The sequence below is a fragment of the Carettochelys insculpta genome, chromosome 7 (assembly GCF_033958435.1).
Source record: "Carettochelys insculpta isolate YL-2023 chromosome 7, ASM3395843v1, whole genome shotgun sequence".
Classification (NCBI taxonomy): domain Eukaryota; kingdom Metazoa; phylum Chordata; order Testudines; family Carettochelyidae; genus Carettochelys; species Carettochelys insculpta.
Window position 1 is genome coordinate 38,239,836 of NC_134143.1, and position 24,770 is coordinate 38,264,605.

The 24,770-nt window shown below is 51.0% G+C and overlaps 1 protein-coding gene across 2 annotated transcripts in view; it reads right to left on the bottom strand.

Moving 5' to 3' along the window:
- The window catches only part of PRKG1 (protein kinase cGMP-dependent 1), an 880,390-nt gene that overhangs the window by 781,183 nt on the left and 74,437 nt on the right, over positions 1–24,770 (bottom strand). Inside the window, exon 1 of one of the 2 annotated variants that reach the window (XM_075000322.1) lies at positions 7,935–8,332. The exons of the other annotated variant lie outside the window; for it this stretch is intronic. Within the exon in view, the coding sequence (XP_074856423.1) occupies positions 7,935–8,245 (311 nt within the window). The 5' untranslated portion in view covers positions 8,246–8,332. Of the gene's footprint in view, positions 1–7,934; positions 8,333–24,770 lie in introns of those variants that run through there. 2 annotated transcript variants of the gene reach the window in all.

Genomic DNA, 24,770 nt, shown 5'->3' on the forward strand with positions numbered 1-24,770 from the left:
AGCACTCTATCTTGCTCGCAGTCCTCAGCTCTCACTCAATGCAATGCACCTCTTCACTCTCAGACCTTGGGCTCCTGCCCTCCTTGCAGGGAGACCTTTTAACCCAGGGATGGGGAAACTTTTCTGGGTCAGCAGCCACTAATCCACAGGGAGAAAAACCAGTTGGGGCCACATGCAAGTAAGAAACAAAACAAGCAAACCAACCCCTCACAGATGTGGCTCCCAATTAAAAAGCAGAAATAGAAGACATTCACCTCACTACTCACAAGTTCTACACCACAACCTAGGTGGAACTAGGAACCAAGCTCTGGGGTGGGGTCAAAATGAGGGGTTCAGTGCACATGAGTGGGCTGCAAGGGAGTCAGCTGGGTGGGGACATGGGGTCTGTGCACGTGTGGGCTGAAAGGGAGGGTGCAGGATCTTGGCAGGATATAGGGTACAAGAGCAGGATGGGGGTGAGAGATCTGGATGGAAGAGAGAATGTAGGAGTGGGCTGGGGTGAAGGGTTTGGGTGGCAGGGAGGGGGCAAAAGATGTCTGGGGTCTGGAAAGGGGTGCAGGAGTAGGGTGGGAGATCTTGGTGGACAGGAGGGATTTGGGGCATGGGGTCTGGAAGGAAAGGGTGCGGGAGTGGAGGGTGGGCGTGGGGTCTCTGGGCAGGGTGGGACAGGAGACAAGGGTGTGGCTGCTTACCTGGAGCAGCTCTGGGGGAAAGGAGGAGCAGAACAGACATCACTCCGCATGGCTCTCCATGCTTCAGGGAAGTGCCCCTGCCAGCACCACTCTCTACCTTTCCCGTTGGCCACAATTCAGCCAATGGGAGCAATGGGAGGGGGCAGTGTCAGCAAAGGGTCCTTCCCTGTAACTTGGAAGCCACTTCTCCTCCCCAACCCCAGCTGCTAGGCAGAGTGCACAGGCCAGACTGGATCCTAGCTTGCTCCCCTCATACAAGCCAGCCTGTCCTGGCACTCCAGACATCACACAAACACCCCCACGTGGCTGGAGTGCCAGCTCACTCTCCTGCCAGGAGCTGGATTCACACAAGCCCCACGCTAGATTCTTTACCCCTTAATGGGCTGTAGGTGAACTGATTAACCTGCTGCTTCTAGCAAGCTCCCCACCGGCTCCAAGCACCTGCTTGATTGTGCCACACTAACCTCACCCCTCACTGGGCAGGTTTAGGCCCATTCACTCCCAACCATCCCAAGAGTAATTAGGGAAGAGGAAACTGTTTACCCACAGCCTGGCATATCTGCCCTCATTAGAGTGCAGCAGCCAGCTGGTCAGGTTTGGTCACAAGAATTTGACCAAATCCAGCCCAATGCACTGCCTTATGCAATTATCACTACACTACCATGCACAAAAAGCCCTTACCAAGAAGCGATCCCTAGGATGAGGAAGTAAGCTTAAATTGTTTGAAACATTAGATAGCTCAGACATTTGCTGGGATTTCTCTATATTTTGTGGTACCCTGCACAAATTCAGAGCTTTAACTGCCACAAGCTTTACAGTCAGCTCATTGTCCAGGCACTGAAAATCAGGAAGCAGTGTCCTGTGGATGTTCCAGTGCTCTGATAATTGCTCAGATTCCCTCACATCAAATTTCTAGAGAAATAAAATGTTAACATTGTTACAAATGAGGCTTACCTATCCCAATTCACGTGATTTTATATGTGACATGAAAGTGCATTTCATTTTTCCTTATAATTAACTTATCTTTGTAATTAGTACTTCTGGTCCTCCAGACATCCTTATTACATCTACTGCATTTTACATGCTATATGCAGAGTGTGTTGCCATATGTCAAGACAGGGATGAAAATCCTCCTTTGCTATTGACACTGATTAGAAAAAGTTTATTTTCCATCAGAGGTATTTGCAAGTATATTAAAATGTTCATTTGTGTATAGAACCTTTACTTTTGCCTTTCTTAACCCTAAAAATAATGATTACATTACACATTTAAATAGGCCCTATGAGAAACCATCTAAAGTGCTAACCAAAGAGTTTACAGTAAAGGGAAAGAAAAAAGTTACCAATTGCCTGCAATCAGCCTGAATCCAGACAGGAGGAGGACTGGGGAGGTGGCAGCAACAGGGGCACACTTCCAATGGAAGTATAAGAGATATGTAGTCAGAGGTTGGGAGAAGCAATTAAAAGAGTCTCCCAGGTTTTGGTCTGAGTCTCCCAAATTTAATGGGATGAAGAACAAAAGTCACTCCCACTCTCCCAGAAAAATCTGGATCTTGGTGCACTAGGCAGCAGACTGCAGCCAAAACTCCTATTCCGAATCTGGGTCGGAGCCTTTTCTATCTGTTTAGCTCTAGACCCCAGGTTATGCAAGTTAAAGAGCGGACAGGTGTAGCCATTCTGACAAGTCTGCATCCGGATGCACCCTGGGGCTTAGGATGCTGCAGTTGGCTTTTAGCCTGTGTGCCAAGGTAAGAAAAAAAAACCGCTTTCCTTGCCATAGGAGTGAACGAGCACACGGGTCTCCCACACGCTCCAGCCTGGAGCAGAAGAGGGAGTGGGCTGCGGCAAGGTCCGGGCGCGCAGTCGGGGCGAGTGGCCCCGGCACTGGTGCTGTAGTTTGGCGGGAGGAAAAGAGAGCCAGAGAAGAGCCACTCCAGCACTCACAAGCCCGGTCTCTTCCCAGGTGGCCCCGGCGCTGGGCGGGTTCAGCCGGACCTCGCAGAGCAGCGCACGGGGCTGGCTGGAATTAACTAGCCCGGGGCCGGGCGTGGAGCTGGGGGGGCGTCTCTCACCCTACTGCTGCGGCCGGTTTCCGCTCGAAATCCGAGGCCGAGCTCCTGCTATTTGCCTTAAAAGGACAAAATAGCAATGGAAAAACTTCGGTCGGCCGGGCGGGGGGCGGCCAGAGGCTGGAGCCGCGCGGCGCGGCGCCATTGGGGAATGCGGGCTGGTCCTGCAGCAGCACAACCCTCGGGACCGCCGCAGGACGCCGCCCGCCGGCTGAAGGGCGCGTTGAATGTTTGCACCCTTCTCCCCGCCCCCTCCCCCGGCCCGGTCTCCGCCCTGCCCCAGGCGGAGGGGGCGGGAGAAGGAAATCGAGCACCTCCCCCGCTCTGCCCCCCGGCACCCAGCGGATCCGGCTTGGCCCGGCAGCAGAGCGGTGCGGCCCCACTGTTCGGGAAGGAGGCGGGCAGGGGCCGCCCCGGGGTTGTCTCCCTGCTGCCGCGCCCTGCCCCGGCCCGCGCCTGCAGAGGACGCTCCCAGGCCCGTGCCCGCAGGCTGAGCCGTCGGCGCCTCTCCCGAGCGAGCCCCCGGGCCCAGGAAGGCGGAACTGCCCAGCCCGGGATGTGCGCGCCGAAGCCAAGCTCGCCGCCAGGGCTCGGACTCCGCGGCCAAGCGGGCTGGGGGCGAACCGCCCGCGCCTTCCACGGGCAGGCGCCTGGAGGAGAGCAGGCGAAAGCGCCCGCAGTCTAGCGTTAGAGGCTGGTTGCTAGGAGACCGTGGCGCTCCTCCATTGCTGAGCAGACAAGGGGGAATGTGCCCAGGCCCTGGCAGCCGAGCGCAACGACACCGCCAGAGTCTGCAGCCCGCTGCCCGGCCCCGCGAGGAACCACAGCCCAGGCGAGGGCACGAGGCGGCAAGGAGGGCCCTGCCGCCAGAGAAACTGCCCAGCTAGCGCTCGTGTCTCTGCAGTTCAGTCTCCTAGTGCCTCCTTTACAGCCCCCTTTTCCTGGGCTCCTGACCGTGTCTGCGCCCCCCAAACTAACCCCGCAGCATCCCCCAGTGCCTCCTCTCAGCGCCCCCCAAACTAACCCCGCAGCATCCCCCAGTGCCTCCTCTCAGCGCCCCCCAAACTAACCCCGCAGCATCCCCCAGTGCCTCCTCACTAACCCCGCAGCATCCCCCACTGCCTCCTCACTAACCCCGCAGCATCCCCCACTGCCTCCTCTCAGGGCCTTACTGGTTCCAGTGTCCAGGGAAGAACAAAGGGCTTGGAGGGGATTCCCTTGAGGAGGAAGAGGGAGATAAGCACATAGCTACACTTTTACCGAGAACCCCAGGAAATGCACAACGGCTGGAGCCATCCCCTGTGGGTTAGAGAGGACGCGGGGCCCTTCTCGCTGGGGACCAGGTCTGCGCTTACTGAAAGCCGGGTGATCGCCCTCATTCTAAGAGGCCTATGGCCGTGCTGCAAACACGGCACTGGCCTGGGTGAGCTGTGCCAGGTTTCCAAGGAAGTCGCTGGCTCTGGGGAATGAGGAGTTGTAAGCTGCAATCCCCTTTCCACCCGAAGCGCCGGAACAGGCTTCTCCCAGCCAAATGCTCCACGCACGCAAACCCGCGCGTCAGCCTCACGCTCAGCCTTCGGAAACGCTGCACCCCGTTACGGTAGGAAATCACATCCGTCTCCACATCCATCCTCAACCCGAGAGAGCACGGCGGCGGGGCAGGCCCCCTCCTCTGCTGTGCTGCCCTGACCCCCTCCGCGTTTGAGAACACCGCGGATTTCTTATTTCTGGCTGGCCGACTTGATCTGAATGGACCGAACCTGCGACCGAAAGGGGTCCTTGTGTAAGAACCCATTTCCCTACCCTCTCAATGGCACCTTCTGTGGTACCTGATTTTCAAAGAAAAATCAGAGCCACAGTTGACTGAACTTGACCTGAGTGGACCCCGGGGCTGCAGATTCGGAACTCCCGCTCTAGAAGTGATATGAGTGGAGCTGATCTATTAGATTTAGAGAAAAGTCTGTGACGCCCACATATTAACATATCAACACATAACAGACGCTCACCTGGGATTAACTAACCACCTTTTGTATTAATCAATCGCCCACACCTTTAAGCTGCTTTTCTTACCTATCAGAAAGGTGACATAATGGAATAAGTATCAGAGAGGAAGCCGAGTGAGTCTGCATGTGCCAAAACAACAAGGAGTCCTGTGGCACCTTCTACACTAAGGGAGATTTTGGAGCATAAGCTTTCGTGGGCACAGACACAATGTGTCAGAGGCATGAGTGGACCCACGGTCTTTGCCCAGCAAAACTTATGCCCCAAAATCTCCCTTAGTGTAGAAGGTGCCACGGGACTCCTTGATGTCTCTGAAGATACAGACAAACTCAGCTTCCTCTCTGATACTTTTTCCATTATGTCACTTCCCAAGAACCACTCCCTGACATTATAGCTCACTCTCAAACTTCCGGATCTGGAAACTGCCTTGCGCTGTGCCTCCATCTGGCTGCAGAGAAACCCCCCCACCACCCATATATATTATTGCTTGTTTATTCTGTTTCACTGACCCCAATGAAGTGTCTCCCAAGGCTTTGCCATGGGAAAGCACATACCAACTGGACTGACTGCAATGGCCACGTGTCATAACAAACTGAGCGCCCTGCTTCCTGCTGCCCGCATGGGAAGAACTAGTACAAGAATGATCCTAACAACCCACAAACCACGTAGTAAGAATTCCCACCCCTCCCCCGCCTTTCACTAGCCGCTCACCGTAAGGAAAATGTCAGCTATAAACATTAGACAGATTTGACTTAATGAGGTCTCTATCTCTCCCTCTCCTTCCAGCCTGTGTGACTCGCTTGAGTGAATGCAGGCAGGGGAATAAAAAGACAACCCGCAAGCAGGAAGGCTGAGATTTGAGTCTTAAGGAGACAAGATTGATGGCTACAGACCAGCCAAATACAGTCGGGCACGTCAAATAATTAAACAAAACATTAGGCGGGCTGTGATGTGAATCTAATAGAAAAGGGACACGCAGGTGTAACGTGCACGGGAGATCAATACTGCCTATAGCATTGGGTGTATGTTTTACTTGGCAGATTTTGGAGCTATTATTTCCTCTGGCAGATTTGCTCCACCCACACAGATTCCTACTCACCTTCTGGTCTGGGAGAAGATGGTAAGTAAGTATGGTGAACCGCAAACCTTTGGATATCAAAATGGAAAACATTGATTTCCAACGGGACTCTGCTTGAAATGATCGTGCGAATAGTACAGGGAACCACGCGTCTGCTGTTTTGGTACAACCCGCGAATTAAAAAAGCACCCAACTTTTCCCGGGATTGTGGGGCCCAACCCATCAACGTTTTACTGGGCGGGGACAGAGGGCTCAAGCGCTCCCCGGAGGAGGTAGTCTCTCTCCTCTATTTCTCTCCCTCTTCTCGCTTAAACCCGTTCGCACAGCCTGCGACTGCAGGTGTGAAACGAGGAGAGCTGAGGAAAGCGTCCTTGCAACTGTCCCTTCCTCGGCCATGTTGCCAACCAAAACCGCACAGCGGGGTAAGTCACTGGAGTAGCCCCACACCCCACCCCCCGGCCGGGAACTGGCTCAGAGAAGCGGTGACACGAACAAAGGCAGAACCCGACCCCAAAGATGCTCTGGTGGAAACGCGCCCATTGGTCTCGGCTTCAGGATCTCGCCTGTTTGTCTTGCAGTTGGACACGGTGTCAGATGAGGACCTCCCTCCCCACGCCTGTCACTCCCTCACCAGCGCCCTCTCCCCTTTCACACCAGCCCCAGCGCCGGCAGAGCTGCGCTCGCTTTTCGCTCCCACGCGCGGCTTGTCTCGACCCTCGCTCGCACCAACACCCCCTTTCTCCTTTCGGCGCTGAGTGCCCCAAACACCTCCATGGACCCCACTCAGCTGGCCCAGCACTAGAGAGCGCCCCCTTCTCCGCAGGCGCTGAGGTAGACAAGGCCACGCGCCCCATCAGGGGGACAGCCAGGGCCGCCGGCGCGCCCAGGGCTAAGCGGGAGGTGGGTTTCCCCGCAAGCTTCCGCGTAGCTGAGGCACAAAAACGCCGCCAGCCCTGTAGAGCAGCACCCCCGCCCCGCTCCAGCAGAAGGGGCTCCGCTGCCCGAGCAGCACCCAGGTGGCCGCACCCGCCCACGGGCTTCTGCAGTCTCGGTGCCTGGGGCCGGAGGCGGGGAGGGGCTATTGAGGTAGAAACAAACCAAACAGAGCAAAGAAACGACCCCTCCCCCCCGGCCTTCCCTGCCGCTGCGCGCGGGGGGCCGCGGAGTCCCCCCCAGCGGCGCCCAACAGGTGCTCCGCGGCCGGCAACTTTCACCCTCGCGTGTTCCTCGGCCGCGGCAGTTGCCGCCCGGCCTCGGTGACTGATCTGAACGCGCTTTGGCGGGGGTCCTGTGCCGGGCTGACGCTGCGACTCTCCTCCAGCCGCTCGGTAGGTCTGGCCGGGGGACGGCGACGCTGGACAGCGGCAGCCGCGCAAAGTTAGCGCCCCGCCAGCCGCGCCGCAGCCCAGCCGCATCCTCGACCCCGGGGAAGCGCAAAGCAGCTGGCAGAGCGCTACGGGGCCGAGGGCCGCCCTGGGAGCGTCGCTTAGCCCGCTAACCCCCACGCCGGCCGGCTGCGACGCCAGAGGGATCGGCACGAAGCCGGATCGCGGGCGCTGGCCTGGCCGGGGGGACGCGCTGATCGCCCCCAGCCTGGCCCCCGCCGCTCCCCGAAGGGGGCTGCTCACCGCGGGGCGGGTGTCGCTTCCCACCCCCTTTCGCGGAGCCGCGGGGGGTAGGGGGGACAGGCTGCGGGAGATCAGCGCAGCCCTCGGACCAGGACCCCGCAGCCGCTGCGGCTTCGCGCCGTTCCCCCGCCAATCGCCCGGCCGTGCGGCTGCGGCAGGGCACAAGCCGGGAGCACGCCCAGCCGCCCGGAAAGGGGCACCACACGCGGGGGGGCGAGTCCGACCGGGCGGCCAGGAGCGCGCGTAGCCAGCGCCCCCCCGGGACGCGGTCTAGGAACTCCGGGAACCACCTGGAGCTCCGAGCCTGGCGGGGGCGCGGGCGTCCCGAGGCTGGTAGGTGCGGGGAGCGGAGCAGCCCCGGGCAGCAGCGGCAGGTGCGGGCCCCGTCCGGACACGTGGGAGGACAGACATGACAGAGAGCACGACGGGCACGGACAGGACGCACACAACGCGCAACCCCCGCTTACTGTGGGCTCTTGGGGTAGAAGGGCAGGGTGACATGGCTGAGGTCCTGGAGGTCAAAAGCGGTGGGCTCGGCGGAAATGGCCTGCCGCTTGGTCCTCTGCTCCCCCTGCAGGGCGCCCGAGCTCTGCTGCTGCGCCTGCTGCGTGGCGGGCCGGATCACCGAGCGGTACTTATCCAGCTCGTTCTGGAGTTTCTGGATCAGCTCGTCCTTCTGATCCAGCTCCAGCTCCAGCTCGTCGATGAGCGCGTCCCGCTGCCGCAGCTCCTCGATCTTCTCCTGCAGCGCGTACTGCAAATCCCGCAAGGTGCCCATGCTCCGCCTCGGCCCGGGGGCGCCCGCCGCGCGGCCCCGCTCCCGCCAACTTCCCCCCGAGGCGCCGCCGCTCCCCACTTCGGCCAACTTTGCCGATCGCTCCGGCTCGCCCGGCCGCCGCCGCCGCCGGCAGCAGCAGGCTCCGCTTGCCCTGCGCGCGCCTCCAGCCAGCTCTGGCGGGGGCGGGGGCGGGGGCGGGGGCTTGGCAGCCAGCCGCGTTGAGCTACGGCAGGCGGCTTAGCTACATCATCCGGGCCGGCACCCCGGCCCCGCTCTCCCGGCGGCTGGGCTGGGCTGGGCTGTTACGGGCGGTTTCGAGCTGCCTGCGTCAGGCTGGGCTGGAGCCGGGGGGAGACAGAGACCTGGCGGGGGAGGGGCGGCTGCAAGGCATGCACCTTCCCCGGGGCACGGGCTACTCCGCGGATAACCGCTTTCCCGACGCCTCCCCTCCCGCGCTGTTTTGCAGGGGGCTGTTGCAATTCCGGCCCCTTCCCTGGGTCTCTCTGCCGCTTCCCCCGCGCTCCAGCTCCGCCCGCACCCCCTCGGGTAAACACAGCCTCGCCCCCAAGCCTCCTCGCGGCTGCCGAGCCCGGCCCGCAGAGCTGCAGGCTGGGGCGCTTGGCTGCCCCCTCGCCAGGCCCTGGGATTGCACGGCCAAGAGCTGGGGTCGTCTTCCGTTCGCAGCTATTGCAACGAGCCGAGAGACGAAGCTGGGCTGAAGGCTTCGCGCTCCAGTAATGGGGGGGAAATCCGGCGGAAGCCCAAGCCGTGCGCTCGCACTTCCAGCTCGGCTCAGGGGGAGCCCGCCCCAAGAGAACTACCCCAGGGTGGCTCCAGCCCTGGCCAGCTGGCACAGCCCCCGCCTGGAGGCTTCAGAACCGCGTGGGCGCTTGGATCTGGCCAACGTGGGGCAGCGCCCCCCAAATTCCACTCTATAGCCAGAGAATGAGCCTAACGGGCCCCGTGCTCCAAAATCCCGGCCCCCCCTGCATTGCAGTAGCGTAAGAGCCTATAAAGGTTCCAGCCCCTGTCCCCACCCCCCCCCGCCCCAAACCTCTCCTACAGCACCTGCCAGAGGCCACGTCAGAAAAGAAGGGGAGTTACTCTACTGAGCCAAAAGAGGCGAGAGTCGGCCGGCAGAAAAACACTGCAAGAACCCACCCCTGTGATTCTGCCAATTTTTGACTGCATCCACCCAACGGCCCCTGTTCTGTAAAGTCATAAAAGCCTTTGGCCATAAATCTCCCTGCTGTATGGGGCAGGGAATAGCTAATCCCTGCTAGCTGGAGGTGCATATTTGGATTTTTCACATGTTCCCATGCCAGGAAATGGACTATTTTTATAATGGGATGGAGCACACAGACTTGGTTTGGACACATAAGATAGGACATGTGCTGGATCTAGCACAACCCCATTGTAAGGTGTGTGTTTTAGCTTTGTCTTGCACTTGATACGCCACAGCACAGACTTGCTCGTCTAATAGACAGCAGCTTTGAATAGTACAATGGGGGGAGTTAGTGCCAAACAAGGAGAGGATGCACAGAGCCCAGGTGGCACCTGCACTTGTTTTAAATCACAATTATCCAATTTAGAAGTTAAGGGACAAGATCCAGCTGAAGCCAGGTGGTGAATTGGGGTTGCTGTAGCACTCATGTACCAAGACATATGATGTTTCAGTTAAAAAGCACCCACCAGAGGAAGAGATGGTTTAGGGGAAAGGACCCAAAACTGGTAGAACATAGCAGCTGCAGAACCGCAACTGGAGGTTTGCAGCACTCATGCAGAAAATGTGTTAGGGCTCAATTCCTACCCCCCCCCCCACAGTAGGAGTAGCTAAACTCATTCCCTAGTTAGAGCTTAGGACTGAAAATAGGAAAGATACTTCAAAAAGCAGATAGATCCAAATTTTATCTTGTTCAGTTGTTGAATACTGCCACTTGACTGACTCCCTAGTCCCAGCTTTCCACCTGCTGATAGTCGCTACAATATTAAGAACCTACAGCTGAAAAAACATGTTATAAACCTCTTACACAAAACAATGGTTTCACAGGGCTGATCATTACCATAAATGCTTTGTGAGCCTCTTTAGTTTGTTGCATGTGATTGGCTCCTTATTGCTTTTTCAAGAAACTGTTTCAGGTTACATAATGTTCAAACATTTAATATAACTGGGCAGCAGTTTAAATTTTTTGACTGCACTGTTTTAAACCTAAGTGTCATACAATTTCATTTGTCTTTTTGAAATGTGCACATTGTACAAAGCATTTTAAGTCCTGAACCCATTTTGTTGCATATTTTCTCCCCTGAAATAGAAGCTGAACAAATTTACTAAGATTCATACCACCACATATTATCACCAGTTTCCATTGTAAAGTTAATGCACTTTTGCTGTGTACCAAATGGAAACAATGATGGTTAAAATGGATATACTATAATATATTCTCTCTTTAAATCAACGTTTAATTTTTCATTGCACCCCCCTCATCCCCATCAGATGGAGTCCTGACACTTAAATTGTATATATGTTGACTGACGTCCACACTTCAAGACAATTGTTACCCACAATGGAAATTGCTCAGTAACTTTTGATTAACAACACTACATTATTCTTATTTAGATTTCATTAAAGGTACATAAGATGCAGTCTAGATATCTGTATGTTACTCATGAAAGAAAGGACATCCATGAAATTACACTAGATCAATAATGCTAGCAGAGGTGTAAAAGGTCAGGATGGATGTGTTTTACCAAGCATTGGTCACAGGATGCACTGAAATAGATTGACAGCAATGGTTATAAAAGCTTGCAGATATTCTGCTTACTCTGTCACTTAAGCCATTGCTATTGGCTCCCCATATTTATGAACTATAAAACTGATCACATTATTCTAAGTTATTTCTAAAATAAAATACCTGATTATGGATGGAAGACAGGCTCCCCTGGTATCCATGGGAACCATGAGATCCAAAGACAGTTTGAGAGAAAAAAGTAATATAAACAAATAAACAAGGAAATAATCCTAACTTTAAAGGGAAATAAACCCAAAGCACTTCAACTATCAATTAAATCTTGCCAGGTGATCAACTCCGAAGATTGTGGACAGCAAGAATTAACTTATGTTTATTTTCTAGTGTCCTAAGGGGACCACAGGGCAATTGTGAATTTAGTGTGGATTTCTTCTTTTGCATTTTCTGGTGTTAGCATTCTCATACCACCACCCAGCTTGTGCTGTCAGTGACAGTTCTGTCCTTGGGGAAGCTACAGTGTGCTCCACTCAAAAACAATTTTTCAAAAAAAAAAAAAAAAAAATTCCACAAATAAAGGCACATGTCCTAAGGCAGCACCACCTACAGCACCCTCCATGACAGGCTGCACCATGAGAGCCATGCTTACACTCCATTTCCCTCCTTCAAAGTCCCCACAAGTAGTCCGAAGAGCCCTTCTGAGCACAGAGAGCCCTTAGGGAGTTAGTTTGTTAGAGGAGCAAGCCCTGTGTGAAGTCCCAGCACCACAATATAGGTGACACATCCAATACAACCATAGGTACTAGTGGTGGGCGAGTGCCCCCAGCTTGAAGTGGTTTCCATTTTATACAGGGTTTAGAGTTTGGTTCAACAGCTCTCATCCCCACCCCACTATAAAAATGCTCCAACCACCCTGAATACAATCCCCATATCCCTGACCACATCTGCTTTTCTGGCACAGCTCCAGCAGCTCTTACCATGCCCCAGCTGTCTTCTCCCATCCTTGTTCCTGAACAGCCACTTCAGCCTTTCCAGCTGGAGTGCAGCCCTGCTCTTCCCAACAAGAACTCCCACAGACATCTCTCACTCATCCTCCTTTCCAGGCAGTTCCACTAAACCCAGCTATTTACTGACTTCTCTGGGGATGGAAAAGTTCCTTCACTACTCTGCCACTCCAGCCTTTGTGAGCCCTCAGCTCCTGCTTAAAACTAACATGCATCACCTTTTGTTACTTTTAGATTTCACTAATTTCCAGCCCTTACACACTCTAGCTCAAGAAGAGCACCAGACTATTCCTTCACCTGTTTCTTAGCCCCAGCCCTTTTAGGCTTTGGGTCTTAAAAGTGAGTCAGCTAGCCCCTCCACTGGCTTCCTGATAATACCTTTCTAGAGATAATTTCTTTCTCATTGTGCAGTGTTCCCACACAGGCTTCCTCTATTATCCTCATTTTCTCCCAATTCACCAAGCTTCTCACTCACCAGATCAATTTTATGGCCCCCAGGTCCTACCCATCTTCTTAATTGGCCAAGCAAGGAGCACCTGTTCTTGCACAGGGGAGCTTGTTTAATTTACAGGGGCCAGCGACCTTGTCACAGTCCCTTAATCCCAATTCTCTGTGCCTTTTTAAGTATTACTTGAATAATTTAATGCTTTCTTCTTCCAGCTGAGAAATCTTTGAAGCACCTACCTTAGAACTCCACAGCATATAACCACACCACAGTGGAAGAATGAGCTACACGGACAAAAGGGCCAACAGTTAATCAGCTCGATGCAACTAAGTACCCCAAGATCAAATTCTGATTTTAGAATGGCCACTTAAGGAAAGTTAAGTACCTGTTCTAGATGCTACATACACAAAATGCTGCCCCAAACTCATTGGCAAGGTAATAATCAAATGAAAGAAAACAAAAAGCCATCTTACAGGCAAGGCGAGGGCAACTTCTTTGAGGAACAGAACTCATTCTAGCTGTAATATGAACCTAAATCTTTTGTGGGATTAATTTTATAATAGTACACTTTCTGGTGAACTCTAAAAATCTATTTAAGATCATGCAGCTATATAATTCAGTGTTCTCCCCATCCCAAAAACCCAACACTCTGATGCACAACATCTGACAAGACCACCAATCCTTTGACTCAAAAGAAGAGGACACATACATCTGTGTCTGAAAGGAGGGATCATATGCTCTCCCTTCAAAGTTGGATAGTCCTTATTTTCCCAGACTTGCACAGGAGTTCAGAATGGTCTCTATAGTCCTACTCCTGGTCTCAAATGGCATTGCTACTAAACCTTTCAGAGCAGAGCTTCCAACATGCAGTTGCCATCCTCCAGACAGATATTTCAAGGCCCTCCAATCAAAATGACTTTTCAGTGACCAGACATGATGTCATCAGGCTGGAGCAAGCCAAGGTACCTATGACGTACCCTCCTAATATGAAGTTGCATGCCTAAATACCCTCCTCCAGCTGGAGACATTTTTCGTGGTTCAATCCATCACAGTCCTGTTACTGGCTCCTCTCCAAGCTGTCTGTAGGAAGAGATCAGACTACAGTTTTAAGTAGGAAATAGGGTTCATGAGATCTGAACTGCTGAGAGTTTACAAGACATTTTTGCACAAGCAGTGGAAATACAAAATTACAGTGCTGGGGTTTTGAAAATAAAAACCTCATGTATCTCTAATAACCAAAAAACAGAGCCACTTATGAAACAGAATATATTGCTATTCAATTGTGTACAGCTCCACTACATCACAGTTTACGTCAAGAAATCAAAACACTTATTAAAGCCAGAGGTGGAAATTCAGATAAAATAGTAAGTAAACTGGAATTTGAAGCACATCAGAATTAAAGCAAAAACTACTATATTATCTTTGCTAACAAATGATCCAGTGACTTTGTATCCCATCTGAGAGATGACACCTCCATCATTATGTTGGGGTACTGACTCAGAGCAAAGAGTGCCACCTACTGAAAAACAAACACCTATTCTCTGCATCTGAGTTTTTCCTGGATTAGCCCAAGCAGGGACTAATCAGACCTGACCTCCTTCAGTTTAGGTGATCTGGAGGAAAAAAAAGCACACCATCCAAGGAGTTGTGTCAGCAAGTTATCATTTCATTAACACATCTTACAAATATTAGATTCTGTTTGACCTGCACTAATATAGATGTAGGATAAAAGAAAACATGTTATTCTCTCTCTGTGGTGCACCTCCACAGAGGGTATGCAGAACTTTTATGTTTTCTCTCCTCCAGTATGAATTGTGATCTTGTTCTCCCTCATCCACAAGTACACAACCATACTTTAGGCTTTTGGTCAGGGCAGGGAAGGGGATTGGCTCTGGCTCTGCTACCTTTGTACATTTTCTTGTAAATGGAGGATAATGCAAGGGAGGGAGGTGGAGACATACACATTATACCTTTTAAAGAAGTGTAGCACTCTCATTTCTGAGCATATTCCCCAGTGTTCTCAGAAGCTTTGTACCTATTTGTGTCCTTCACAGAATGCCTCCAGCAATTCCAATGCTATCCCCCACTCCACCGCCGCAGCACAGCAAAACACAGCCCATCAAAAGCATGTGTGCTCTACAGTATGAATCAGATTAACAAAGAAGGGCAATTCAACCCTAGAAGTTAATAGTGGGGCTTCTGTAGGCACTGGCTCATATAAATCTACCTTACCAAGACCAAGTTACACCAACTCTCATTCTTTTTAATGATGGCATGCAATGTAATTTTTCTTTCTCTCTCTTAATAAACATCACTAGTTCATTATATTTGTGATTCATCTTTGAGGAAGTTTTCTTCCTTTTCCTCCACAAGTACTATTAAATGAATATTTGGCCAATACAAAAACATAATTAAGGGCTCATCCTTCCTCCCCATGGATGAGCAAAAGGAGAGAGAGCACAGCTGTCCAGAGCAGCTAGAATCTTTCGCGTTGAATAGTGCACCTTAAATCCCAATGATTCTTAAGTTCTAGAAATCATGTCAAAGTGTCTTATGACTAAATTTTATTATCTCATACAGGTAGAGGGATTCAAGGTTTTTTTTTTTAAGTAAGCAGATTCTTTCAGTTATCAGGAAGGAACTTTTAGAAGCAGCCCTAGTAAAGAATATACCGCTGGTCTAGTCTGCGTGTCCTGCTGCAAGGATCAGGCCGAACAGATAAAACCAAATAATTCATGAAAAGAAAATCTATTAAATTTAAAAAAAAAATAATCCTGAACCACAAAAAGCTTGCTGCAGAGACAAGGAAAATAATGTTATCATTAGCAATATGCTTAGCTTTTGATTTTACATTACCTACAGCAAAAACAAATGCCCATATAATGTTAACAAAATGGGTAAGACATTACTACTACATAATAGTACAAAAAAGCAGAGAATCATCTATATAATGGAATGAATTCTGCTTCTTTTTCCTCAGCCTATTTTGCAAAAATGTCAGATTAAGATTTTTTGAATTCTTTTATGGACTTTTGGCCCACGGATGCTAGAAGCATGATTGACAGAAAACATCCCAGAAGAAATCACTGAATTGGCTAGATTTTTTAAGATGAAATTTCATCTTTACTTCATCCCTTTTGTGGGTGAGCCTGCACTTGCAAATGCAGGTTTTGGAGAGCAAAGCATGAACAGGAAAGTGGGAATGCTAAAATTTTGAGGCAAAACTGACAAGTTCCCTGAGATGCATAAAAGTTTAAATATTTCAAACATATTAAAATATTTAAAACATTTTGTGAAGTCCTTTTGTGAAGCCTTTTTTTTAAAACACGCTGAATGATCCTACACAAACTCTATTATCCAGTTTCCCAACAGAGCATCATAACTGTCCCTTCTGAGTTCTCTCTTTTACTAAGAAAAATGCCCTAATCGCCTACATGACTACAGAAGCCACTGATACCCTACAATCTACTTTGTGTCTGCAGTCACAGACTCCTTGCTTCTCCCAATGGTTCCTTCCACTTCAAAAATACTTATGTAATACCATCAAAGCACCTTCTGCCAGGGACCCCTAATCCCTCCCCCTTTCACCAAGGGCATTGTTGTCTCTTTCAACCCACAGAACTGCACAGAAAAATGTTCAAGGTGCTTCCTGCACAACAAGCTGTCAATGAAAGCCACTAAAGGACTAATCAGCCTAAAAACACTCTGTCAGCTAACCCCTCTATAAATAGGGTGACCACCATTTTTACTTGGACAGTCCCTTATTTAAAAACTGTCTCACAGCCTGACTTTTTGAAGAAATGGGCTCATTGTTCTGTATTTTGCAGGGCTCCTGTACCCTGGCATCGGGTGTCCTGGGTGGCAGACCTCACTATCATGGAGCTCCTCTACTGGTGGGGGGGATGCCCTGTTCCCCAGCACATCATGCCCAGGGGAGACAGCTCCTGCTGCAGCAAAGCTCCTCCACAGGGTGGCTGCCACATTCCTTTCTGCCCACCCACACTCCCCAAGGCTGCAAAGCCCCTATTCTTGGCACCCCCCCCCTTTCAGGAGGTTTTGGAGCCCCCGTCCCCAGTGCCTTACTGTGTGATAGTAGTCCCTGTCACCGAGGAGCCCTGACATGTGACAGCTGCACTCATCCCCGCAGGCTGGTGTCCCGTATTTGCCATAGGGCAACATGGTCACCCTATCTATAAAGGATCTAGACATGCCGTCTAGGGCCTGAAAGTAAGACATTTTCTTTGGAAGACTTTACTATACATCACACTAGCAATAATGGTAAGACAAAGCCGGGGGTGGGGGGAGTCCCTATAAATTGGAAGAGTCTCTCAGATATTTACGGGTCCCACCTAGTCAGTTGAGAGGAACTAGGACTTTCCATTTTCCCCTTCCAGTTGTCACTTGAGTAATATGCCTCATCTAGGTGTTTGCTGCTGCTGTTAAATGTCCTACAGTGATAACACTTCATCTTTCTCCATCCCTTTAGGGCTGTGAAACATTTGGAAAATAATAATTCCCACATCCTGCTTAGACACCTCCTGGAGACACAGGATAAACTTGAAATAGAGAGGATTGTCAGTCCTTGAAGGCAGTGTTTCTTAAGCTTTTTAAGGCCACAGAACTACAATAATAATATTTTTATGTAAAACACCTATGAAAATTTTCTTCAAAAATTGCTGTCAGGCCAAAAAAACCAGACAGCAACATACACAGCAAAAACAAAATAAGTAATTTAATCAGGTATCAGAGCAGTAAAGTAGTAATATTGTATTGGTTTTAAACAACAGGAAATATATACTCTCAGTGTATAACAACAAAAACACGTCAGATGCTAACAGCACACCTGCGAGTTGTTCACGGGACACCTGTGCTCCCGGGAACATAGTTTAAGAAACACTGCTTTAACAGCCTGAGGTTTTTACAGGCAGCAAGTCCTGTTCCATAATCAGACCTACATGGAACGGGGCAGGTGAGTCAGAAGTGGGGCAGTGCTGTAGAAGAAAGCCAGGCTCCTGAGTTAGGCACTGAAGCTGGGTAATTGAAGGGAAGGGTGTGTCCTTCTTTCAACCCTGACACACACAAGGGGAGATTTAGCCAATTATGGGCAGAAGAGCAACTTTGGTTGGAGACATTTAAATTTGATGTTTGAAGAATAAAACTGTGCCCTAAAGGAAAGGTCCAAAGAGACTCTGGATGTGGGTACCTTCCTGGAACCTGGAGGGAGGTCATGATCCTATACTTCCTAGTAAAATAAGAGCACAACTTATTTATTTGAGTAAGTTCCTTGATGCTGAGCAACTGTACTCCTGCACCCCGGAGCTGCAGTTTTATTTACTTCCTCCCTTTCTCCTCACCAAGGACATAAGACTAACCCTTCCAGTAAGTCAGTCCAGGGTAGAGCAAAGGTACATCATGTTGTAAGATCGGATTTGGTCCTAGGCATTTTCAAAATGAATGGGGAATCTGATACCTTAAATAATCCTTTTAGGGGCATGTTAAGCAACTGTACATTCTGAACACCGTCAAAACAAGCTCTTACTGCTGTTTTCACTTACTGCAGATGGACACTGACTGTATGGATAATCTCTTCTCAGTAGTCCCAGGACACAAACATTGTACAGTAAAAAGCATGACATAAATAAGGAAAACCCTGTAAGTGCAACGTCCTTTTCCTTCCAGCTAAAGCTACAAATAGATGACCCAAGGGACTGATGAAGTTAAATATAAGCCAAGTATTTTTCACTCTGATCCACATGTACCGGTCTTTACAAGGGATAAGAGTCGGGGTAATATGGGAGGCTGCAAAACATGCAGGGCACTTAAAGGTGTAGAGCTTGTGATCAGAGCAGAGAAGCCAGGGCTGCTCCTTGAAATTGGTTCTCTTGCTTCATTCAGGCTCCCATCCCTCTCTCATGTTCAATTTAGCTTAATTCAACCACCAGTGTGCAGCTGGATGGTGCTCAGTGAATTTTTATCTTAAGTATTCAGTGAATTATCCTCTTCTTTACTCACTGTGATCATGTAGCCCCACTCCCCCAAGGAACCAGATTCCCCATAACACAATCTTTACAATACTGCCTCATTTGCTATTCATTCTGTACACAATAAAACAGAATCCTTGGGAAATTACTAAGATATGAGCATAATGGACTCTAGAGCTCCATGTTATTAGACTATATAGAATAAGGCATGACTCTCTAATAGATCACAGATTCCCTCGGGGCACTGCTTTATTCCATACTCACCTTAACAGTGTATGAAATGATACCACTGACTTATAGGCAGTGTTTAAAGGGCAGCACGCTCTGTAGCCCTCCACCCTACCCCTCTAGTCTTTAGACCCTACTGGAAGGAGATAGTGCAGTGGTTTGAGCATTAGACTCCTAGCCCTAGGGTTGTGTGCTCAGTCCTAGAGGAGACCTTTTGGGGCAAATTTAAAAAAAAAAAACCTGTCAGGGATGGTGCTGCCTCCTGCCAAGAGGGTAGGTGACTGGACTTAACCTCCCAAGGTCCCTTCCAGCTCTATGAGATGTATGTATCTCCATAAGGTACCTTTGTCATGCTAGCTGATCCATTCTTTGGACTCGGTGAACACAAGCACTGCCATTCTAAATGCTCCCCTACTAACCCAGGAAGGTGTGGGGGAGACTCGCTGTAGTTTCTCCCGCTCCTTTGCATTTCCACATTGGAAGAACTCAATTCTTAGCCCTACGTATAATTATTTCACCATGTACAAAACTGGAAGCTTAGTAACTCTACAGTTTACATTTTAGATAAGAAAAGTGAAAGATACAAATTAGCACACAGTAGCTTGAGCAATTTTAAGTGAAGGCTTCATGCAGATCACAAATTTTCCTTTGCAGAGATGAAAGAAGCCTTGCAGACAGCAAATGGCTTTGGCACAAGAGATAATTAAGTTAAACAATGAAGCTTACACAGCCAGTCATCTTTTCATATTCTAAAATTGCATATTTTAAAATATTTTAATGAGGCTTTTCAGTGAAAAGGTTTTGGCAATCTACGCTTGTGAGACTGTTGTATGTGACCCATAGGAGAAGGCACCAGATGAGAAATTAGTCTGTTCTATTGTAATATATATGTTTGCTTCCCTTCTGTCACTGTCCTATACCTTTGCCTCTGTTTCCCATCCCACCCTTTGTCTTGTCTATCTAATTGTATCTACCATGTATTTGGATTCCTCTTTGGGGTAGGGATTGTTCCTTAGGCTTTGTCTACACTACAGCTCTTACAATGGCACAGCTGTATCACTGTGGCTGTGCTCCTGTAAGGTCTCCCCTATAGACACTCTACGCCAACAAGAGAGATCTCTTGCAAGCATAATTAAACCACACTTAATAAGCAGCAATAGCTGTCTGCAGGGGAGCACCTCCCACTGACAGCACTTTTATCAGTTAAATATTGTTGGTCAGCGGTACATTTTTTCCTATACACCTGACCAACAAAAGCTTTACTGGCAAAAATGCTTGTGTATGCCAAGTTTTATTCTGTCTATAGCCTAACAGCTTTGGGTCCTTTAGACACTACTGTAATACAACTAAACAAGTGTTTGATATATCTGTGAATTTGTTGCACCAGTATTCCATGCTATACTTACAAAACTCAGTGTATAAAATATACTAGGGTTTGAATGAAAATATCAGCTTGGTTTATTTTGCAAGGTAATTTAAAACTTTCTATAGGTATGTACTCTTTTTATTGTAGTTCTCAGACAGTAAACAGCTGATAGCAACAGTGTTTTCAACAGGCATATCAAAAACTATTAAGATGCTCACTGTTATTATCCAAGTCATTTTTCTCTATAACTTTTTTATTTTTCTGTTTTTAAAAGAAGCTTTTTGGTGGTGTTCTACAACTTATAGTGCTAAGAGAGTCAGCTCTACCATCAGCTCCTTGGCTATGTCTACACTAGGACACTACGTCGAAGTAACCTATTTTAAAGTAAAAACATCGAAATAGGCTACTTCGACGATTATCGTCTACACGTCCTCCAGGGCTGGCAACGTCAATGTTCAACGTTGAAGTAGTGCTGGGGAACATCGAAAAGAGCCGCCCCAGAAGGAAACGCGGAGCATCCACACACACAAGCCCCCTCTTTCGAAATAAGGGGCCAGGAAAGCCCACGGACTGGGTCACAGAGCACACTAGCCCTTCCGGGGCAGCTGCAAGCTGCTCCCTTAAAGGACCCTTCCCAGACACACTCGGCCTGCACCGCACGAGCAGCCCTGCGTTGGTGATACAAGACTTGCAGACCTCACGCCCACAGACAGGGAAGTCCAGCAGCAGCTGGAAGCCCTACAAGCCGCCTCCCGCGGAGCAGGCACCCTTCTAGATGCTGCCTGGGCAGCCGCCCAGCAGCTTCTGGAATGGGAGCCCTCCCCAGGAGACGCACCCGACCATTGGGCCCTCCTGCTTCCCCCCCGCCGGGTGCCCCACCGACTCTGGAGCTACCCCTCCAGCACTGACTGGTGGGAGCACCTAGTTATGGGGGACTGGAATGATGACCAGTGGCTGCGGAACTTCCGCATGAGCCGGCAGACCTTCATGGAGCTCTGCCAGTGGCTCACCCCTGCACTCAGGCACCATGACATCCGGATGTGGTGCGCCCTCCCGTTGAGAAGAGGGTCACAATAGCTGTCTGGAAGCAGGCCACTCCAGACAGCTACTGCTCCGTGGGACAGCAGTTTGGAGTGGGAAAGGCCACAGTCGGGGCTGTCCTCATGGAGGTAAGGACGCCTGGGGCTGAACCCCCTGGGGAGGGGAGCCTGGGTGAGGGGGTCACACTCTGCAAACCCTCACAGGCACCCATGCTCCCTCCCCACAGGTGATGCACGCACTCAATGCCCTGCTGCTGAAGAGGATCTTCCAAGTTGGGGATCTGGACACTGCCGTCGAGGGATTTGCTGCCATGGGATTCCCCAACTGCTTTGGAGCCCTTGATGGGACCCACATCCCCATCTGCACCCCAGACCACAGTGGTGGGCGCTACATCAACAGGAAGGGCTACCACTCTGTGGTCCTGCAGGCCATGGTCGACCACCGTGGCCGCTTCCAGGACATCTACGTGGGCTGGCCCGGCTCTACCCATGACACCCGCGTTTTCTGGAATTCGGGACTATGCTGCCGACTGCAGGCGGGGACCTACAACCCCCAGAAGGAGATCCCTCTGGGGGATACCACCACCATACCCCTCAGCCTTGTGGGGGATGCGGCATACCCCCTCCAGCCCTGGCTTATGCAGCCCTATACAGGCCACCTCACTGATAGCCAGGAGCGCTACAACGCCCAACTCAACCATGCCCAACAAGTGGTTGAGCAAGCCTTTGGGCACCTGAAAGGCCACTGGCGTTGCCTCCTGGCACGCCTAGACCTGGGCCTCCCAAACATCCCCCAGGTTGTGGGGACCTCCTGCACACTCCACAACCTGGTGGAAAGCAAGGGGGAGGCCTTTGTGCAGGGCTGAGCACAGGGGGCCGCAACAGCCTACCCCCAGCCAGCTGCCACCCTGAGCCACCAGGACGGGGTCCGGGTCTGGGAGGCCCTAAGGGAGTACTTTGACCGGGGGCCTAGTGAGCGACCCCCCCAGCCATCTCTGCACCCCGCCCCAGCACCCACCCTCACCAAAAGCACACAGGACACAGGTTTTTGGAAAAATAAAACTATCATTATTATTTACAGGAACAAAAATGTCACCTCTTTTCGGCATATAATAATATTAACAAATAAAACAGATTCAAACAACAATAACAACAACTATATACCAGTGGGGACATCTCTAATAAACTATGTACAGGGGGGTCAACTATATACAGGGTGGGGACAACTATGTACAGGGGGGAGACGTGGGAAGGCCACACACCAGCCCATCATTCTGGGGCAAGGGTGGAAGGGCACGAGTCCCGCCGCATTCGGCTGGCCAGTCCCCTTCTCAGCCGGGGTCCCCGGCGAGGCCGTCTGGGGACCGGGAGGACGGGGAGGTATGGCTGAGGTGGGTCCTCAGCCCCGGGTGGCTCCTGCTCTGAGGAGCTGGCAGGTGGGGCGGCAGGCAGGATATCAGGCGGGACATCAGCAGGCGGGATGGTGGGGAGGGCAGCATGGAGGACATCGGGTGGGGGCAGATGGGCCACCAGCTCCTCAAAAGGTGTTGGCCACCTGGTTGAAGGTGTCCATAAACTCCCGCCAGGCCTCCCGGTGCCAGGAGGCCTCCCGCTCATCGAATTGGAGCCTCCGGTCCATGAGGCCCGCCTGGCACCAGAGGGCTGCATCTACCTCCGGGTCATGTGTGCTGCGGCAGCCCCGGCGGGGGTGGGCCTGTCCTGGGGCAGGTGGCGACCCCGGGCATTGTGGTCCAGTGGTCTCGGAGGGCTGTCTGGGACCACGGATGGTGCGGCTGCAGAAATAGGGGGAAGGAGGAAGGAAGGCCTTGAGTACCCAGCCTTGACCTGTGGCCCACCCCAATCCCCCCAAGGGCCTGTGTACCCCCCCATCGCCCATTGGTGCGTGCAGTGATCCTGTGGGTGGCCCCTTCCAGCTGCAGACACCCAGCTGGAGCTGCAGGATGGGATGTCCAGCATGAGCTCCCCCTCCTCGATGGACCACTCGGTGGCTGGAGTGGAGGGTCCCGGCTCTAGCCCTGGGGGGACAGGGCTGGCCTCCGGACCTGACCCTGGCTCCGAGGCCAGCTGGGGCTCATCGGCCGTGGTGGCAAGGGTGGCTGCAGGGGAGGAGGTGTCCCGGGGGCCCAGGATAGCCCTGAGCTCCCGGTAATAGGGGCAAGCGACGGGAGCAGCCCCAGACCGGCTGGCCGAGTCCCAGGCCCGGGTGTAACCGTGCCGCAATTCCTTGACCTTACTCCTGACATGGTCAGGAGCGCAGGCAGGGTGACCCTGGGCAGGCAGGCCCTTGGCCAGCTGGGCAAACGCCTCTGCGTTCCACTGCTTGCTCCCCATGATGTGCAGCACCTCCTCCTCACCCCAGAGCCCCAGCAGGTCACGGAGCTCGGGGTCAGTCCAGGAGGGGCCCTGCTTCCTACCCTGCCGGCTGGAGGCCTGGGATCCCTGAGATGGCCCAGAGGGCGAGCTCTGGGGGAGCTCGGGAGGCTGGCTGGCTGCCATGGTGTCCCTCTGGGCTGTGCAGGGACACCTCATGGCACGGCTGCTGCATGCACGCTGTCAGCTTCCTGCTACGGGGTTTCTGGGTCTGTGCAGCTTTAAGAACCGCTGGGTGCAAAGATCATACAGCCCTGAAGGGGCTGGCCAGCACGTCTCAACCCCTCAGCTGATTGCCACCATGGCGGACCTCACTATTTTGAAGTAGCGGGATGCGGATTGTCTAGACACACTCTACTTCGACGTTCAACGTCGAAGTAGGGTGCTATTCCCATATTCTGATGGGAATAGCGATTTCGACGTCTCGCTGCTTAACGTCGATTTGAACATCGAAATAGCACACAGCGCGTGTAGACACGACGCGTGCTATTTCGACGTTGTGCCAGCTACTTCGAAGTAGCTGGCTAGTGTAGACGTAGCCCTTGTGTCTAGTTCTGAACTGTGCCTTCGATGGTCATTTGTCTTACCTACTTTTGGGAGTAAGGCACCACAATACCTAGGTCCATTGTATTGATCTAACTAGTCTTCAAAATATCCCAATTATATTTGAAATTGGATGAGTAATTCATGTAAATTACTCTAAAAATATTACAAAGCTCTCCACTTTTTAAAAGTTACCTTTATGACATGGTGCATCATAAGCACATGTCTAGCTTACCTGATCACATTTACTCTGATACTTATTACATTTGTACCATGAATACACGTAATGAAACATTTGTTTCTATTGTATGTATTTGCACTGTTGTAACTAGATATGTGCTATTCCTACAGATCAGTTTTGGTGAAATTTACATCCTTTTTCTTTTTTGAGGCTGATTAAAAGAATGTGAATTTTGAAGCTTTTAAAAATAATATCTATGAGCACAATGCAACTATGAAACCTTCACTTAACTAGGGGATCTCAATAGGCACCAAAAATCCATAAAGTTCTCCAAGGAGATTTTATATTCAGATTTATAAATAGGTTTCTTATTTTAAGCCTGTCTTTCAGAGGACATCTCCAAAGCTGGGGTAATTCTGAAATCTGGTTTCCATTATTATTTGCTGCTTTCTTATGCCAAAATCACAATTGCTTCATTTCCTAATATGATAATGCTAAAAATACTGAAGCAATCCCCAGGGATGACCCAATCAAGGCTAAAAACCAGATTCTCATCTCAAATATTTCACATAGTGGTAACTCCACTGACTTAAAGGGAGTAA